At 40.6% G+C, this 16,995-nt stretch overlaps 1 protein-coding gene across 4 annotated transcripts; it reads right to left on the bottom strand.

Moving 5' to 3' along the window:
* Positions 1-20: 20 nt before the first annotated feature.
* On the bottom strand, positions 21-16,601 carry LOC115377427 (serine/threonine-protein kinase tousled-like 2). Of its 4 annotated transcripts, none has more exons than XM_030077139.1 (21): positions 16,450-16,601; positions 14,328-14,422; positions 12,281-12,352; positions 11,042-11,108; positions 10,628-10,665; positions 10,303-10,395; positions 8,389-8,496; positions 7,537-7,629; positions 6,598-6,708; positions 6,061-6,197; positions 5,795-5,947; positions 5,100-5,166; positions 4,891-4,988; positions 4,504-4,585; positions 4,013-4,104; positions 3,436-3,525; positions 2,778-2,947; positions 2,444-2,582; positions 1,734-1,845; positions 1,514-1,621; positions 21-1,132 (listed from the first exon to the last, which is right to left on the bottom strand). In XM_030077139.1, exons 2-21 carry the CDS (start codon positions 14,418-14,420, stop codon positions 956-958), a joined length of 2,100 nt encoding a protein of 699 aa, XP_029932999.1. In that variant the 5' UTR covers positions 14,421-14,422; positions 16,450-16,601; the 3' UTR covers positions 21-955. The 4 variants fall into 4 exon arrangements, with proteins under 4 accessions (XP_029932999.1, XP_029932996.1, XP_029932997.1 ...); XM_030077136.1 differs by lacking the exon at positions 16,450-16,601 and adding an exon at positions 15,350-15,904; XM_030077137.1 differs by having other exon boundaries at positions 23-1,132; positions 16,041-16,601.
* Between the last annotated feature and the right edge of the window lie 394 nt (positions 16,602-16,995).

Genomic DNA, 16,995 nt, shown 5'->3' on the forward strand with positions numbered 1-16,995 from the left:
CAAGTAAGAGAAGCCACAAAGGTAACCAAATGTTGGTTTTAATGGTTTCATAGTCATTTCTGTTGAGGATCTTTCTTCTCCTCACAACACTCATTCATAGTCAGCCCCCCTTGTAACGTTAATGAAAACATTAAAAGGGGGGGAATCTCATGAAAAAATATGGACTGAACAATTGAAATAACAAGTTGACTTCCAGTTATCCAATAAAATATTCAAAATAGGTCAAAACCAGCCAATCCTTGTAGAATCAGCCCTCATCTGTGTTAGTCACTGAACTGCTAACGGTGCCACATCCACAAGGCTAGCCTTGAACTTTGGTCATCAGTCATTCCCCTTGCCTGTATGAGCCCTTCCCAAATAAGCCCCAGGTTCAAACTTACAGGGATACATCTTTGAAACTGATCATTCTAGTACTGAGAAAAATAGTTTGACAGATGATGCATTTCAGGCAGTATGGAATGAAACTTCAGTAATGCATTTTCTTGTATATCTTCCATAGAATGGAGGCAGGTGATCTTCCATACATGGCATAACCCTTAGCCTGTCAGTTGTGCATTTTTTAGTGCTTGTACTACTTAAAATGTAAAACAGCCCCTCAAGATGAACAAATGGGTAGTTCCCTTCTTTGTGGCAGCGGGCTGAGTTTTTGTGTTAGTGCATGCATACGGGGGAAATCTTTGGGTTCTACTGAGCCCAAGTGACCGCCAGAGTCTGGCCCTTCATATGTTTACCACTTGGACTATGGTGGTGGGCACATTTACTATTACATCACTGCATCATCCATCAGTTTGGCTCCATTCCCACTTCCAGCTCCCCTCCATCCCACCATCTTCTCTCCTCTCTCAAAGGCAAGAGAGCTCACGAGAAGTTTGATCAAGTGTGCAACGCCTCCGCATGGCTTTGTGCCCCCACGGGGATCGGTTTCTACGCCTTTACTACAGCGTGGCTGCTCCCTTCAGTTGGAGGCACTGCTGTTGTAGCAGCTGGAGGTGGAGGGGATGGGAGGTGCCAGGGGCGTGCTGCTGGTGCCCAGGGCCTTGCGAATATGTGGCATTAGGAAGGGATCACTGGCCAACTGCAGCACATCCACACGGTCCTCCTTACGGTATGCCAGACACCGGCGGATGAAGGCCTGTGAGGCAGAGGAGTTAAAAATTATTTTACTTGTAATGTTGCATTTTTATACTTAACACTTTTTCATGCTTAGACAACATGCTTGAAGATCAAGACTTTTTTCCAGTGTATTTTACTTAAAACATGAATTTGTGTTCAGCCTACTGTTGGACCAATTATAAAGTGAGGTTCAAAAGTCTTCATCTTCTTCCTAAAACAGTATTTACCCTTTTATCAAAAACTAATACAAATTTTTACTACAAACTGGAGAGGTTTTCATTAAAAGCAGTCCAACAAATAGCCTTGAGGGACTAAAAATGCACATGTGCATGCTTAAAAGTAGGCATGAAAAGTGTAAGTGAGATGCAGAATGTCTGGAGGTAATGAATACCATCCACACCTTTGCTTCTGTGGTGACCACAGGTTTGGGGGGAAACTGCACTTCAGTGGCTTTTAGAATGGTGTTTTCTTGGAGGATGTCCTGCTGGGACTGGTTGTGACCAAACGGCTATAGGAAGGGAACAAGTAGAGGGGTTAACAGACAGCCTCAGATGTTTAGTTTAAAAGAGGCAATTTCTGACACATCAAGAAAACACTCCAGAATGCAGAAGTGTGATTACCTTGCGTCCATACAAACTCTGGTAGAAGATGACTCCTACTGACCACACATCTACTTTGTTGGAGATTTTGGGAGGTTCCTTACCCACCACAAAGCACTCAGGAGGCAGGTACCTGTAAGCCACACAGCCACAACTTTAGAAATGACTGAGAAGGCAGCAATCTAACTATATGAATAAGAAAAACACATCGCTGCCAGATTCATAAAGGCTTTCCTCTACGCTGCTCTTCCCACTGTAATTGTCTTGAAATTGTTGGCTACTGACCAGCTCAAGTTATTGAAGAAAAGGAGTATGCCACTGCCTCCCAATCACAGATCAGGGAATGAATTAACTGCTACAGCTAGAGATATATTACAGCCATTGTTCTCCATTCATTCCACTACACTTTGAAAATTAGCTTTCAGGGACTTTCTTCTTCACACCAGTGTTCCATTACTGTAATAAAGTTGTCCCTGGGGAAACGTTTGGTTTACACAGCAAATTATCAGTTCTGTGGTTTATGAATGGCGACAACTTTATTAGCCACAGAAACAGAACATTATAAGGTGAGCATTTCAACAAAAAGTACTTTTCAAGTATATTCACTTGATGTTGTGAAATTTTTAGTGCCGCAACATGATTTGCAAAATGTTTTTTGAAATGCAAAATGTGAGTAAATTGTAGTGTTTATGTTTGGGTGGGGATCTAGGCTGGAAAACATGGGTCTGTACCAGTAGGTTCCTGCTCCCTGGGATGTCAGCTCCATGCCATCTACAGAGTTGTAGCTGTCATCATCCATAATCTTGGACAGGCCAAAGTCTGTGATTTTAATCTCTCCGCAGGCTGTGCCATTAACCAGTAGGATATTACCTAGAGACACAACAGGAAGCCATTTAGCAAAAAGAGCTGTCACAAATTTCAGGTGTGATTTGGATTTGATTTTATATGTTTTATATGCCAATGCATCTCAATATCGAGGGACAGTACCTCTATCCTGTAATCTATAACAGATTCTTATGGTGTTAGATTAATTTCCTAAGCCACTGAATTTCTTGAGGGACTGACCAGGCTTGAGGTCGTAGTGAATGATGGGTGGTCGGATCTGGTTGAGGTACTTGAGGGCGTTGACGATCTGCATGACAATGGAGCGTCCCTCCTTTTCAGTCATCAGCTTATGTTGCTTCAAGTAGAAGTCCAGATCATTGCCTTCACAGTACTCCAGCACTGTGCAGAACCTGGAGAGAGAACAGGACACATGGACCATTTCGCTATAAATACAACAATAAAGAAAATGCATGTAGAGCAATGCCAGGGAACACCGTCAGTGGGAAATGTGTGATATAAAGCATTGCCTCATTCTAATAAAGGCCTTCATAATGAAAGCACTACAAAATATTAATGAGCCTGTGTCACAGCACAAGACAAAATTAAATTCATCTGGACCTAAGGCTGAAAATATTTGAGGACCCACAGTTGTCTGTTAACCTCCATTATCTGAGGGAAAAGACATGTCTATTTAGGAGACAGCTTTGTAATGGAGAGCCTGACTTGCCTGCTTATTTTTTCAATGATGTCTGCAGGCGACATTTGCTTGTCTGACATTTTAATGACCTAACAAGTCATTAGCGCTGCATAATGACTAGCAATTAAAATGTAGCACCTGTACTGTGTAATTAAAAACTGTATGGTACAAGCGTATGAGCTTTGAGAGTGAGGCACTTACGAGTCTGTGTCGAGTGAGAAGTAGTCATAGAGTTTGACTATTCTAGGATGGTCAAGTTCTTTGTGGATTCTGTATTCTCTACAAGCATGCCTGAAAAGAGAAATGCATGGTTAGCAATAACTACAATTTATGTTAAAAAAAAACGAACAAACTGACAGCTCATTCAAAGAGTTAAAAACGCATGAAAACAGGTAGGCGACTGAAAACACCTTGCATCAACAGTTACAACCCTGGAATCAAAGGGGGTTTGCATGGAACAAGTAAAAAGCCCTTCTTACATTGCCTGCAAGAATCTTAATCACCACTAAGTAATGAAAGTGTGTAGTTTAAACTAGAACAATTAACTACGAAATTATTCAAATACAAAACTCAATCTTAAGGTAGCATTAATGTTTCTGCTCTTGTGTGTGCATAATTTGGACCATAATTTCAATTTCAGTATTGTTTTTTCCAATCTGCACTTAGATTTTCGTGGACTAGAATGCATTTTCAAATGAGTGTGTGGGAGATGTGGTGTAGGGGCTAAGAGCCACGATGGAATAAAAAGGAGGGCCAGGTGACAGAGGTTTAGACTCACTTATGGTAATTTTCCTTCTTCTCCTCCCTCCAGTTCTTGTTGAGCTGGTGGATTTTAACAGCCACATACCTCTGCTCTGTCAGGTCAAAAGCCTGGGGAGGGACAAACATGTGACACCAAATCATATTATGCAAAGAGAGGTGTACTAATGGCCAGAAAGTTGCTGGTTTGGTCCTTTGCACTGAGGGATGTAATATAGCGGTATATTGGGTATTGTAGGGTGGCTAGTAATAAATTTACAATTACCATAACTACTGAAAGTGCCCTTCAGCAAGATAGTGAAACTGCAATTACTCCAAATGTCTTACACTTCATGCAACACTACATTCTGACCTCTGGCGAAATCTACGTGTAGATTATAATGTGCAACAGAGAAGAATATGCTTAAGAGAAATTCCACTGAACATAAATACAATGGCCAATGAAGTAATAATGTTTTATTTTCCTCAAACTGGTTCTTTTGAAGCATAAATGAGAAGGTATATGCCTACCTTGTACACTTCACTGAAGCCCCCTCTTCCAAGCAGATGTAACAGCAGATATCTGTCATTCAGTGTGGGGTGGTCTTTGAATCTACAGAATGAGACTTCCTTTATTCATCTGTGCTTTTACTATGCTGTATCCCCAAAGACAGCCAATAACTCAAAAGGTGTTAATATATAACAAAAATCATCAACATAGCAGACTTCTAGACACATAATGAAAAACATCCCATCATCGCTAAGACTTTCGAACTCTACATCAAATCCAATTCCCAGATCAACTTGTTTATGAAAGCATCAGATAATACACAAAACAAGTGGCTTGGTAAATCATCTGCTACAGGGGCACTACAGAAATATGTTGAAGGTTAAAAAAAAAAAGAAAGTGGTATGTACTGTGAGTTGTCCTCATTATGGATTCTCTTTAGCTCCCGAATGTGAAGGTTCCTCACACGCTCCAAGCGCTCTAGCTCTGCCTGGATCTCTGCTTCTTCCTGCAGGAAAAAAAAAATCACACCAGTCTATCATGCAGCCTGACCGCTGTCAATCAACTGTCTCAAAAGTAAAACCATTAAGAGCCAGTTTGTCAGCTGGTGAAATGGTACCTTTTTTAGGTGACCAAGTCGAAGTTTGAAAATCTCCTCTTGCTCGTGATACTCTGCAAGTGACAACCTGTGTGGAATAAAGTAGTGGTGGTTTACTATCATTTAGAAACAAAGGTCAGCTCACATTATACACATAGCAGAAGAAAACTGAATAAAGAATACAATAAATACAAGATCCATAAGCAAAAATCAAGGTTCAGGGTTAAAAAGCTGAGTACAACCGTGAAACAAGAAGTATGGTTATGCTGAAGACCTATTATGAAATTCTTAGCATATATGTTAGAGGGTGTAAAAAAGTCTGACTCAACATCCTGACAAGAAAACAGTATTACAGTTTGAGTTAATCTGAGTTTCTGTCTGCGGTGAGATCGTACTATAAATACAGCCATGTTTGTCGCAAATGTTTATTCAACACTGTCACCAATATTAAGAGAAAACAGTATTACAGGTTGAGTTAACCTGAGTTTCTGTCTGCAGTGAGATTGTACTCGGCTATAAATACAGTCATGTTGGTCCCCACTGTTTATTCAACATTGTAACCAATGTTAAAATGGTAAAAAAATTTTCAGTGCAAAAAAACAAACAAAAATTAGTATAACAGAAAATATGATTATAAAAACTGATTTCTGAACTTTCTGTATCAATGCCAACTTCATATAGCCAATCCACCGGGTGAAAGTGATTTGTTGTCTTACGCTTCATTCTCTTGGCCGTTGCTCTTGCTCTTGCGTTTGTTCTGTTCCAGGCTGGGCGGAGGCGTCTGGGCCATAGAGGGAGGTTTCCTCTTCCCCAGCAGCTTCCTCTGCCTCTCAATGTCCTCCCGCTGCGAGTTGATTCGCTCTTGCTGCCTGGAACATACAATATTGACATATATATGTAGTGTTAACGCTTTAGTGAGCACATTTCTGAAAGCAGAGTATATAAACACAAAAACAGTATTTGTGTCTATCTGCATGCTGACTTGATGAGGTTCTGGAAGGCATATCCATCTGTCCACTGCTCAGTGAATGAGGCTCCATGGCGCACGGTGGTGAAGTGGCCCAGACGCAGGCGGTCCTGCATGCTCTTGTCCCTACACGCCATCTTCTCCTGCTTCGACTGTAAAACACACACACAAGCCCTCCTCATATTAACCCTTGTAACAAACAGACGATGCCACTGAGCTTTCAACGCAATATCACACAATACTTGCACTGGCAAACGTCCTACCATAACCACTCCAGCATATATTATATATAACCATTTCTATTTAAAAATACTTGTTTTAAGGAATCAAAAATGCACACTGTCTACCTCGGGCAACAAAGCTTCAGTGAATGTATGCTGATTCATGAAAAAATCTTTTAGGTAGACATGAATGTCAAAAACTAAACATTACAGTATAAAACACTATGAACTGTCCACTGAATAGCAAATACATCAGTATCCTGTAAAAACAACACTGGCAACACAACACGCTAATGTAGACATGCTTATGCATGCCCACACGCACACATACCTTCTCTATTAGCAGCTTCTTGCTCATGGTCACACACTTGTTGAGACGCTCCTTGTAGCGCTCTAGCATCTTCTGCTGCTCATCTATCTGCCGCCTCAGGTCACAGTTGGCCTGCAAAAACACAAAAATACTTTACAGTCTTACCTTGACTCATGCTATGTAATTCTTGCTTACCATAAATATTTTGAAAATTATTCCTTATTATTAACATTAAAAAAAGAGTAGTGAACATGAGAAGACAGAGAAATACATTTGATTAGTGAGCAAAACAGATGAAAATGAGATAAATTCAAGTCTTTTTTTTTTTTTTGGTTCTCAAATTGACCCTGCACATTGATGATGATGATTAACAGCATGTAACAGCCATCACAGGTTTGCTGAGGTTCACACAAAATGGAATTTGAGCAACAAAAAGGCATCTGAAAAGCTAAGAAGCATATAATTAAATAAGCAGGAAGCAGGCATGCAGGTTACTCCAATGTTTGGAGAAACTGTTATTTGTAATGTGGCAAGTCATCATTATGAATTACAAACTTGATGTATTGTGGAAGAGTGTGAGCAAGTTTTGAATTAAAACTAAACATGCTCATGTCTCTACTGAATGTTTCAAACAGTAGCTGATTCTATACACAAAACAGCAAATAAAGAGGGCAACATATTAATATGAAAAATGTTTGTATATCTTATTCTGACCAATGAAAAGTTGTTTTTTTGTTATTTAAATTTATCAGGGAGGTGGCATGGGCAGTTGAGGGAAAAAGTTAGTTTAGCGTATAATTAAAAAAAGGAAGAGAATGAAAAAGCAGCATGTCAGGAAGCCAAATTCAGCCAGTAACAGCTGTCACATAGAAAGATCATACTGCAAGCCAAATGTGAAATCCACTGGGAATGTTCACTCCAGCATTAGTTTGTTTCAACAGTGACCGTCTCTTGTCTTACCCTCAGAAGGTCGTCTATCCTCCCCTCCTTCTTCTCGAGGTCAGAGTTCTTGTCATTCTCCAGCGCTGTCAGCTTCTCCAGCGTCAGCTCTGACTGGGGGGACAGACAAAACAGGAACAAGGCAACAGTAAACATGTCAGTGCCCACAAATAATGCAGACACCCCTTGAGCCAATCAGTAACAAAATGAATCATCTCACCACATTTTATCAAAATGAGACAGGTTGTGTAGCAGTTCTGGCCTTTCAGAGTTTGAAATTTTGACCTTCAATTATACACATCCCCATCAGGGCAATCAGTGTAGTTTTTTTATAAACACCAGAGCAAAGTGTCAAAATAAATCATTCCACTAAGTTTTGTCAAAATCGGACAGGTGGTGTCTTAGATATTACATCTGAGTTTAAAGTCCTGACCTTTAATTAGGCCAATCAATGTAATTTGTAACGACATTTGGATGTGTATTGCAAGTTTTTTTTTTGGCAATTGGACTTCTGGTGTGGAGTTAGGGCCTTTCAAAGTTGACCTTTAATTCTAGTGACCCCATTGGTCCAATTAGTGCAATTTTTTAAATGCCAAAACACTGCCAAGATGCAGCATCCCTCCAGGTTTTGTCAAAATTGGGTCTGTGATGTAGCAGTTATGGCCTTTCAAATTTAGAAATTCTACTAATACATTATAGTGCCCTGTCAGAGCTGTGCCAACTGCAATTTGGACTCCAGTACCAAAGCTTCAAAGACCCAAACCCATGTGGAATTTATCATGCTTCCAGCGGCAGGTCTGGTAATTAAGAAAATGCTGAGCGCCCAAATGAAAGCTTGACCTATGTGCTGATTCAGGCCAGTCATTTGTTTACCTGAGTGGATTTGTGTGAGCAGGAGTGCATGGGAGCCGTCTTCACAGCGGTGGAAGAGGAAGGATCTGTGGAGACTGATGCTGTGGACGAAGGACTGCCGTGCTGAACCTGCACTCCAAAGAGACAGAGGGTCCGAATTAAAAAAGGAGGGGACATGGAGGAGAGAGGGCAGCAGGATGAAACTGAAAACAAGATGAGGAGAATAGGACAAAAGAAATGGAAGAGGCTAGATTTTTTTACTTGCTAAAACAAATAAGATGGAATTTTGTGACCTACAATTAACAACATGAACATATAAATCCTGCATACTAGTTAACCAATCGAGTGGCTAATGGGTATTTATTTCAAGCTAAGAGGTTTCACTGATTTATTTGTCAGTAAATGGAGTGAATAGAGTATTGCTGTCTGAGTCTGACAAAATTATGCATGCATAGTAAGACCACATCACATCAGACACCAGGGTTGCACTAAGGAAAGTGCACTGTCCTGTTCCCTGGTTTGTTTGAACAGTCAGGACTGTCTACAATAGCAGAGTTGGGATGTGGCACTTAAAGAGCAAAGAGCACTGTCAACACAAAGCAAAACAAAAAGGTAAAAGTGATGTATGTTATAGCCCTGTTATTGTCTGGGATTCAACATAAATTAGTGCTGATATGAATGTTTTTTGCGTTTCAATCCAGATATCAACAATATAGTAAAAACAACACTACCAAAAAAGCATAAAAATGTCCCTCCCTAAATTTTTTAGGTTGGAACTAAGGTTTTCCTGGTGCTATGTTTTTCAGATTAGGAACACCAGTGGTACCCAGCAAAAAAAAAAAAAAAAAAAAAAATCAAAAAGTGACAATTAAGTAATCTGATAGATATGAACCTCTACTGACAACCAAGAATTCGCAACAACAACAACAGTTTTCTGGCACAGTTAGCAGTGGCTTATTCTTGACATGAAAAAGTCACAGTTTCACACTAGAAATTAGTAAAGTAATTATAGCAGAGGCATCAAAATTATTTACTGATGAGGTACTATATCATAATACCACAGGATGTAACGATTCTTTTTTGGCTAGGAGATTAAATATCATGTGACACTGGTTTCTCACTCATGACACCACCCTCTGTTGTTGAGCAGCTGAAAATGAAAGGGAAGATTGGGGGATTGGGCCATAAATCTCAGCACCTGGCCAGTAATTGTTACGTCTTGGGTATAAATCAACTTTCCTGTCAAACTACAGCAAATAAATCACAGTCATTTTATGCTATACAGTACATTAAAAAACATATTTAAGACAACTGCTTCTGCATAAAATGTTTAAATACTATTAAGCAGGTTGTAAAAAAGATTTTGTTGCTTGTGACTGAGGATGGTGCCTTAAAATTAGATGAATGAAAATGACAAGTAAACACATTATGACATCTTACTATCTTTTTAACTGGCTGACACTATCACCAAAAACCACTAAATAATACAAAGAGCACAATAAATACATAAGGGACCTTTACCACTATCTTCCATGGCATATGTATCATCAATTTGTGCAACACAAACTATAGGACTTTCTAACACTAACACTAACTTGAGCTGTCTCTGGCGAATGCTCATGGTTCATCTTAATGGCTTATCTTACCACTTCATAAATACCACACGCAAAGGGCTGATCTGTCAAGCCGACAACTAGCACAGTTTCCATCTTGTGTTTGTAATCCTTTTAAGTAAAAACTGTGCAATAACAATATTTGAAAAAAAAAAAAAACTTTACACAGGTCGATAAATCACCAGCTGTCCAATTAAGGACATTAAACGCTTTTTTGTTTGGCCACCAACTACAACTTACAGCTGGTATAAAAATAATAAACGAGTTCAAAAGTAGAGAGAAGAAGTGGGAGAAAGGTATGGAAATGGACGGTGGTGCTCACCGGAGGATTAGAGAGTGAGTGCTGGGGAGAGGAGCGCACCAGCATGGGGATGCCCCGGGCAGGACTGGTGCCAGGGCAACTGCCACCAGCAAACTGGCCACAGGGTAGTTGAGAGAGTGTGGAAAACAGACAGGAAGGAGACAGAGCTGTTATTCAGAAAGAATCTGATGAATGACCATACTGGCACAGTAGGAATGTGAGAGTAAGACATCATGCTACAGTTTGAGGGTGATTTCAAACAATGCACGACACAGAGTCTACAGGGCAAAATGCATTCCACAGGAGATAGCTTAAGGTGGGACATATACATCCAGTTTGTACTCACCTCAAAATAATCACTTATTTTGTGCCCTCTTCCTTTTCCTGGATACAAACCAAGACAGGCAATAAGAAATTACAAGTTCTGCTCATCTGAACCTGGGTTAATAAATCACTTTTTAATTATGCTATGATGGAATGACTACATTGCACACAACAAAGAAACAAGTCAAGTTATTTCACCCAGGTGTTTTTTTTTTGTTTTTTTTTTTTTGAAGTAAATTTCCCCATTTAATCAACATTAAGTACGGGAGCAAATGCCTTAATAACAGGAACGAAAGCAAACTCCATGATAGCTAAAACTGCTAAAACTTCTGAACTTAGAGAACTGTTTGTTCTAAAAAGTGAAAATCTGCTGCCAAAGTAAATTTCACTTTAGGAGCAGATGATGGAGTGCCTTCAGTAAGTAGGCAGGACTTACCCTGGCTATCAAAGACATCTCCCTTTCTCTTCCTGTTTCTCTGGTCACTGGCCTTCTTCTCTGGTGTCTGGAGAACCAAGCAGATAAGACAACAGCAGGACTTTTAGAAAAATAAGAAATAACAGCCAATTACTCAATTCAAGGAACATTATAGTAAGGAGAGTTTGTATTTAAAGGGATGGTCAAGAATTTGACATCTATTCTTGTTTTCTTTTCGACTGTGACGTTGTCCATCAGTAGATCAATTCTTCGCTTTTCAGCTGAAATAAGTTTGAGTCCATTGCAGTCCATTATGACTTGGACTTCCTAACAGGGGCTACCTGTCTGGTATGGGGTGAAGTATCAATTTAATGAAAATGTTATCTAACAATTGTCTACATCACAGATAAGTAGTGAAATAACAGATGTACATAAAAATCCAAACTATATTGAATGACTACTTGGCAAATAATCTACTGTAATGCAACAAAATATATAGTTTCATTTGTGCACCACTGCAGACAAGTCACTTGACACAAAACTGCAGCTCGACCAATTGTCTGTCCAGCAATCTCTCAGATTAAGGCCAGAGATATACTTGCTTTTAACTATATGTTCATGTGCTCATGATGGCTGCCTTGCAAATCGTGCTTCTGTTTGGAGTGTTGGTTGTGCATGTCCTCAGATATTAATGCTATGCATCTGCAGGAGGCGATACGCACATGAACGGTCAGGGCAGTGAGGGGGCAGTACAGGGAGGGGACAGGGTCGGGGGTCTGTAGGAATGTAAGTAGGCAGTGACAGCAACAACAGCGTAATGTTTTGAGAACAAGTTAACAGACCAAGTCTGCAATTAATTACCCACATCTTACATATCACCTACAATGGCCCTGCTGTTACATTTTCTGCCATGATCTCAATATTAACAAAACAGTAACCTTCTCGAGCATCACCATGTTTACTGTTTACATTGTGCAAATCCAGAAGTTGTATTTATATCCTGGTCTGAGGGTCGTGACTAGACCAGATCCTATCTGAGTTCACTGTTGTGCCCTCCAGTAACATGTAAAGTACGTAGGCAAGTATGTGAACAATTCAGTTCACAATGCAGCTGGTTGTCTATGCAAACACATGGTTAAAATCAAGTATATCTATGCTTAAGGCACATCGTGAAAACACCTGAGCATTAGGGTAAAGCCTGAAGGTTTGCTTTGTTTTGTTTAAAGATCTGTCATCTCAATCAATTTTTGCACTACCAACCTCCAGTTCTTTGTCACTTAGTGATCCCACGCTGCACAGGGACTGGTTGGATGATTCATTTTGGGCTGAACTCTGGAAAACAGAACAAAGACAGCAGATGAGCCAATTGAACAGATTCACCTGCTGACCTACCAAAATACTGTACTTGTAAACAGTGGGGCTGTGTGTGATGTTGGTCAACAGAAATGAGGATTAGGGATGTCCACATGCTGTGCATGACTGTTGTTAGTAATTATACTGCTACTAAAAAAAACAAAAAGAAAGTATAGTAAAGCTTTCACTGAAGTCCAGTACCAAGGGGTTTATGTAGCACAGGAGTTCAAACAGTGATTTAATTTTCTCCCTTTTTTGCACACAGTGTATTAGATCTTTTTAAATGAAAAGAACGTATTTAATTTAATTATTTCTCCCCAGTGATCCTATAAAGAGGGTCTAATTCTAATTTCTTCATTAATATAAGACTGTAACTATGTCCAAGTTTAGCACTGATTCATCCATTATTCTGTCCTTTTCTAAAAATGTGGAAGGAACAATTGTATCATATATTGGCGAATTCATCCCTGACAGTTTTAATGAATAAAATAAAGAACTCTGCTCAGTAAACCAAGCCCCAGCCACCCCATACTAATAAACTAATTAAACAGTGAATGAAACTTCAACCATCTCATCCCATGTGGATGGTGGTATTGTAATGCTGAGAGAGATAAGAACAGACAAGATACACCACAGGCTGTATTTGATGCCATTTATCTTGTCCCTAGATTGGAAAATTCAGTCTATCCATGTTGAATTACATTATCCCTTCTTTACTCACTGTATTTTACAGTTTTAAATAATGAGCTGTTTGTTTAGTTACCATCAAACAAATGTGATAATCTAAAAATATATTAAAAGAGGACTGTACGTATCTTATTTTTTGAGATATTTCAGAAAATGCATCCAATAAGAGATAAACATAAATACAGAATGTACAAATAGTAGGAATACTTGTGAAATCCAAAATGGATTAATAATATGGTTCCCCAATTAATGTGCAGACACTTCCTGTCAGCTGAATTGGTGTGATGGGCCGCAGACCGTCCATGGCTGGCTGCGGAGCCTGATGAGACTAAAAACAGCAGGCTAATTGGTGCAGGGTCTGATGCTTCTAAGTCCTGCCTGCTTAGTGCTGCTGCTCAAGGTCACACAAGCAGTCAAGAAATCTCACTTTTCCTCTTCACACACGTACACTACATACTCTCATTCCAATTTATCAAACCAAACATACCTTCATCACATCATTCACATCATCGCATCACATCATTCACTCTACCACTCACAGCAACATACTCACTCCCCTAACCACTCAGTCTGTCTCAATCTGTCACACAGCTCTGATATTACCAACCGCTCACAAAGCTATATATTTCAGAGTAGACTAGAGGCCACAAACAAAGTACAGTGAATCATTTGCCATTTTCTCACACACACAGTTCAATAGTGGGGTTGCAGCATGGCAGGCAGCCTATGCTGTGAGCTTCAGCAGCAGTGGTGCCATTTCAGCGTCACTAGTCTGCTCTGAAAGGGCTGCTGGCTAGCTCCCATATCAGCCAGGACAGAGCTTGTCTTGTTTTAGCTTCAGCTTAGCAAGAGACGACCACTTTACTGAGAAAACTCCTGAACACAGTTCATCAGCCCTTTTAAACTGAAGGAGTTGTTAAGTCACTGACCAACACCACAGCGTTAACAGAGTTGACTGGCTGCTCACGGTTGCATTTGCTTACTTTAACGGCCGTGGGAATTGTTTAAGCAAAACTAAAAACAGACTCTTAGTTTGTTTTAAAATAAATAAATACCTTCCAACTCACTTTAAGACACGATTTTCAAAGGAAATGTCTGCACAAAACTAATTTTCACTAATATCCAGCACTAGTGCTGGGGCTGAGGTCTGCAAAACAATAAAGCACCTCTTACAGTTTCCAGCTGCTGTTTACGGTGTCTGCACAATAGCCATTATGCACTTTGCAATACAACACATAGTTCTTGTACTAATTGAGGACATGCAGACCTTGGCCACGCCAACTCCGGTGAAGCGGGCCTCAAGCAGTTCCTGCCTGCGAGGGTCCAGGCTAATAGCCGGGCTATGGAGTTCTTCCATCATGCCTATGGAGAGAAACAAAAATAACAGTGAGTGGCATGGGAATGTCTACCGATTATGGGGCACCACGGCAGCTCCCCATGGAGCGTGTGTACCATGTAGCTAATATGTGCTAAGGCTAAGCTGCAGCAGCTTGGGTTCAAATCTGAACCTTTGCTGCATGTCATGCCCTCTCTCTCCTGTCTTTCCTGTCTCTCTCCCCTGTGACTATCTCACAATGCAGAAAAAATAATTTTTGAAAAAAGTTGTACCAATTACCTCATGAGCTGGATTATATGGCCACAAGAGGAAAACTAACTCCTTAGGACACACATCACTTTTAACTACATCTACTTTTGGACAGGACCCCTCACTGCACATGTTCTAATAACATGCATGTTAAAAAACATTTAGTAATCTGTAATCTGCTGCTGAAATGAACAGGTAAACTGCGCAACTACTCATCCTTGGAAACTGACCAGCACCAAGACCTTAATACGGTTCTCTTGTAGAGACAGCAATGAACATTTATGTCAAAATCCAGTACAATCTGGTTCAGGGCTATTGATTAATGGCTATCATCTCTATTCAGGTTAAAAATCCACTGATTCCACCAGCTAAACTCCTGTCTGCAGACATCTCCAAGGTAGATACTGTGATGGCTGGATACTCAAAATGACAGGTCATGGCAGCAACTTAGAAGCTCACAATCTGAACCTGCCTTAAGTTGCTTCAGTGTAGAAGTCACTCACTCCAATCCAGCACCAATTTAAGACACAAAGACCCTAAGACATCTCTAGTTATGAAGAGTCGAGGTTTAACAAATCATTAAATGTCATACCAAGATATTATCTCTATCAAATCCCCTGTCCTTTGAGGAAACGCCTAATACGGTAATCAGGACCATATGAAATGGCAGAGAGGGGCTTCCTTTTGCCATTAGGATGCCCTACCTGAAAAGGCATCCATCATCTGACAGATGGATTGAGCTGGCTGCACATCAGCAACGACTTTTCAAGTGGTGGTGCAACTTGTTTTCCAATAACAGCGAAGAATAATTACAAAGAGCACAGTTTCACCCAAGCAGCTACATAGTTGATTTTGCTCAACAGTCTGATCAACTTGACCATAAAAAATCCTGTCCGTCAAACGTTAGCTACCCTGCGATCAAGATTTATCTCAACTTTCTTGATCAATCTAGATACTTGAGTTTATGAAGTTAGCTAGTCAGCGAATACATTTTCGGTAGCAAGCCCCTGTTTCTACAAAATTGTCAGTTGCACTGATGGCAGTCGGTGTGGCTAACGTTACTGAGTGACAAGAAGATGCTGTCCAATGTGTCTAGCCAACTAGCGATGGCTAACTCACGTTAGCAGCCAACTATGTAGCGGTGAGCTAACTTGACAAGCTAGGCTACCCTAGTTAAACCGTGTGAAACTTCGAAAGGAACCGATAAGAAAAGCTATCGGGCTTTCTCCTAAATTATTCTGCATCTCTTACACTTTTGAAAACCATTATGGCATAACGTGACCGTCTATAAAGTGGCAGATAATGCGACAAAACGTAGGCTAACCTTAGCTACCTTTACTAAGTTATCTAGCCAGCTAACATTAGCTCTTGCAGTAACGTTAGTGGGCTCCTCACCTGAAGGGTCGTGTGCAGCTTTGACAGTCACTCACAGTCCTACAAAGTCTCTTGTCCGTCCCTCCGGCGACTACAACCCCTTTACAACTCCCAGTCCCCGACACTTCAAGAAGTGCTGTTCAGATTACCCATTTCTATTTATTTCAACTGCGGGGAAGGGCATAACGTTAGCTATCTTAGCTAATGCTAGCTAAGAGGAGCAATGTGGCTGGTTACTGCTAGTGTCATCAGGAGGCCTTGATCCTCGGGGTTTCCTCGTCCGCCTTGATGCCCCTGCACGGGCAAACCCAGGCTTGTTTGTATCTTTGATGCCTCTAAACAACATCTGTCACATTTCTGCTTCGCCTTGCCAGTCTTTAGTCGGTATCGTGCGGTAAAACGTTTACACTATGGGAAGAAATTGAGCCACCTTGTTAAGAGTCCATTCGTGAATCGGTGATAAAAGATCATAACCCCGCAACCAGGCCGCAGAGGGCTCCAGGGACACTGGGACAGGGTTTGTGCGGCGCTTTCCATGCGTCTGTTCAACCGATAAGGACCGACTGTCAGCTCATACATTAAGGTCAAGAAAGCTCCGAAGACACAGCGACATGATAATAACTCACTTGAGGCAACCCCGCCTGCTTTATTACATTATAATCTGATATTTTCACAAGTGATTGCAGGTGCATTGTGCAACTTGGATTTGACAGGTCAGAGTTGTCCCGGGCTCTCCAACATCTGATTTGTCTTGGGAATGGGCACAGCTGGAGCATCAGGAGGCAGTGGCTAAAGCAGATGAATTCACAGGCTAAAATAAGTTCAAATCACCCACTGTCGCCCACAGTTTTGCTTGTTGATGGACAGCACTTGTGTTCATCAACAGGCTGCAGTACACTTGCAATGTGTTTACAGTCCAGGAGATGGAAGCACTGCACAAAAGGCCATGCAACTTCAGCTTCAACTTTACGCAAAT

This window comes from Myripristis murdjan, chromosome 19, assembly GCF_902150065.1.
Source record: "Myripristis murdjan chromosome 19, fMyrMur1.1, whole genome shotgun sequence".
Taxonomy (NCBI): domain Eukaryota; kingdom Metazoa; phylum Chordata; class Actinopteri; order Holocentriformes; family Holocentridae; genus Myripristis; species Myripristis murdjan.